General features: G+C 58.2%; 2 protein-coding genes across 5 annotated transcripts in view; one reads left to right on the top strand and one right to left on the bottom strand.

Moving 5' to 3' along the window:
• Positions 1 to 2,892, top strand: part of FNIP2 (folliculin interacting protein 2) — a 44,449-nt gene that overhangs the window by 36,104 nt on the left and 5,453 nt on the right. For 3 of the 4 annotated variants that reach the window (XM_027766574.1, XM_006164201.3, XM_027766575.1), the window contains one exon: positions 312 to 512. In XM_027766574.1, coding sequence (XP_027622375.1) covers positions 312 to 512 — 201 coding nt within the window. Of the gene's footprint in view, positions 1 to 311; positions 513 to 2,249; positions 2,415 to 2,892 lie in introns of those variants that run through there. The other variant, XM_027766573.1, reaches the window with a different exon arrangement.
• The window catches only part of SPMIP2 (sperm microtubule inner protein 2), a 33,050-nt gene continuing 30,997 nt past the window's right edge, over positions 840 to 2,892 (bottom strand). Inside the window, exon 5 of the mRNA XM_027766576.1 lies at positions 840 to 1,665. Coding sequence (XP_027622377.1) covers positions 1,618 to 1,665 — 48 coding nt within the window. The 3' untranslated portion in view covers positions 840 to 1,617. The remainder of the gene's footprint in view (positions 1,666 to 2,892) is intronic.

Raw genomic sequence — 2,892 nt, 5'->3', positions numbered from 1 at the left:
GGGGGTGGCCGCTGCCTGCCTGGCGGGGCGGGAGAGGTGGCAGCGCCTTCATGGGCTCTCCTCCGTCCTCGGGAGAGCACAGCCTTCCAGAGAGGTGTGAGTGGGAACGCCCCAGGGCATGGGGGCACGGTCTGCCAGGTTTCTGTCTCCTTGGCATGAGGAGAATGGTTGGGTGCTATTTTGCCCAGTTAATCTTAAGCAACAGTTCAGGGGCGCCCCCAGTGAGACCTGAGACAAGCTCTAAATCCCGCAGCCCCTAGGCTGGGTAGGGCTGGAGGCCATGGCACGCTGACCACTGTGCTCTCTTCTAGCACCCGGTGCTCGACGAGCCGATCGCTGAGGCCCTGTGCATCGTCGCGGACACGGACAGGGGGACCGTGCAGGTGGCCACGAGCCAGAGGAAGGCAGCGGAGCCAGGGAAGTTGGGCCAGGACGTGCTGGTCTCCAGCCTGGTGTCCGGCCTGCTGCAGTCCATCCTGCAGCTCCACAAGCTGCGTGTCCCCGCCACCTTTGTAAGTGTCTCCCCGTCTCACTGCCACAGCCCGGGGCACACCCCGTGTGACCGTGAGTCACTGTTTCATGTGGCCGTCACACTCTCGGACGTGCGCCTGCAGGTGGGATAGCCACCGCCTCGGCACACACAGGTGCCCGGGAGCCCTGTGACCGGGGCAGCTGCTTCTGTCCAGCAGCCGTCCTCACCGGTGGGGAGGGGCACAGGGTAGTGTCGGGACTCCCTGTCAGTGGGGTCGCCTGGCCGCTGCGTGATGTTACTTAAACACCAGACTACCGACCAGCTATGAGTGCTGTCAGCAGCCACCACCCCACTCCGCCTCCGCGTCCTTACCCACAGGGGTGCATGCGTGTGCATGTGTGCGTATGTACATGTGCAGAGACTGGTCTGTGGGTGGTGCACGCAGAGGGACTGAGGGAAGTCCGTATGGAGCAGGGGCAGGATGGCCTTGGAAGTGGAAGGGAGGAGGGTGCTGTGTCAGGGAAGGCTGTGTCAGGGTGCCGGCAGGGGGCCCTCCTCCCTGACGCCTCCCTTGCCCACACCCGTCAGCTCAGCCCTGCCCCAGGAATGTCAGTCACTTCCCCTGACCTCCTCAAGTGACTGGGGCTGGTTACCAACCACGTCGGTGGCTCTGTGTGACATCTGTGGGCCCAGCTTCCCCAGGGTGTAATGAAGTTCCTTCCCAGTGAGTGAGGTGTCTGTCCCCAAACACAAGGACAAGACACTACCGTTCTAGCGGTCAGAGCGCCGTGCACTACGAGACTGAGAAGCGTGTCCAGCGGTGGCCTGTGCACGGCATCAGAGCCGTGGCTGTTTGGGGTGAGGTCTGCTGCAGCCTTGTCTGCAGAGCCTGTTGCCCATGGCCAGCAAGTCAAGTTGGAGCTGATGTGAAGCCCGGAACAGTGCTGGGTGCTGTCGGCCACAGCCAGCTCCCACCAGCATGGCAGTTCGTGGCCCTCCGCTGCGTGAGACAGCAGGAACAGTGGAGTACGCTGCCTTTGCACTGAAGTCTTTATTTGGACTTTTAACGCATGCAGGGCATCTGTCTGTCTGTCCCAGAGACAGCCGTGGGGCTTGTATTTGTCCTACGTTTGGAGTCCAGGCTTCTAGAAGCAGGTCGAAGGAGGCTTACTTAGAGACCGGCACCTCGTTTTCTGCAAAGGAAGGAAGCTACGTTACGTTTCCCAGTTCCTCTGTGAGTGAGCGTTCACTGGACGCACGCCTTGTATCTTCCAGCATGCAGCTCTTACTGCATTTGACGCCCAGCATCCCAGCCAGCAAGGCAGCACCCTGTCACGTACAGCTGAGTCCCGCTTACTTCATCCCCACCTCGTAGCAGGAACGACTTACTTAGCCTGACAGAACCATGATCAAAGAAGGCTTCACCTGCAGCTTTATTTTTTTAAGGGACTTTTTTTTTCTATAGGAGGCATGTGCTTGCTGGAGAGACAGTGAAAAGTCACTCCCCGGGGGGATGGCCATGCCACTGTCCCTTCTCCATTCTCCTCTTGGGATCACGGGCACACGCACACGCCGGACTTGAGTTTCAGGCCGCCGGGTGTGGGACTCAGACTGCAGCCAACTGTGTGGGAGTCCAGCAATGTGATCATTACGCCATCTGCTGGCCCCCACCTGCAGTTTTAAATTCCCCTTAAAGATCACTTGAACGAAGTACTCGTGACCGAACGTCTGTTAGAGGCTTCAGCACTGAAGGGGACTGTCGCTCATTCTGTTTCAGGAGGGGCACATGTTGTCGGGCAGCCGGAGTCCCGGACGCAGAGGCCCCGTAAAGGAAGGTCTGTGCACACCCAAGGTCCCAAGGAGGGAGGGACGGAGAGGCATTGTGGCATGACCAGGCCCCGTGGAGGGCGCTTTCTCATTCTCTCTAGTGAGTACACATGCACCCGGAAAAATTTAAAAAATCAAAAGTCAAAAGTGGAAGAAGCCTCAGGAATAAAAATTCCAGAAAGAAGAAGAGGAAAAAAACCACCCACTTTTATTTGATATCTGAACTTTTTTTTTAATTGTCAAAAAACGTGTACATTTGCCAGAGGTAGGAGCGTTTCCCAGTGGGGGTGGTCCCGCTGCAGTCCCTTCTCCGCTTCTCCATCCTGTCTGTGTTTGGAGCATGCACCTGGCATATTTTCTCAAACTGCTATGGCCAGGACTTGAACCGTGGCCAGCCGTGTGCAATCTGGCTCTTCTGAAAACAGCCTTTTTAGGGAACCAGCAGTTAGCGTAATGGCTATGTCGCTGGACTCCCACGTAGTCGACCGCGGTTCGTGTCCCGGACCCGGTGGCTTAGAACTCACGCCGGGTGCGTGTGCGTGCGTGCCCAAGATCCCGAGAGGAGAATGGAGGAGAAGGGATTGCGGCGTGAC

Source organism: Tupaia chinensis, unplaced genomic scaffold (assembly GCF_000334495.1).
Source record: "Tupaia chinensis unplaced genomic scaffold, TupChi_1.0 Scaffold143591_1, whole genome shotgun sequence".
Lineage (NCBI taxonomy): Eukaryota > Metazoa > Chordata > Mammalia > Scandentia > Tupaiidae > Tupaia > Tupaia belangeri.
Note: the sequence above shows the minus strand (reverse complement) of the source record. Positions and strands in the feature narration are given on the sequence as shown.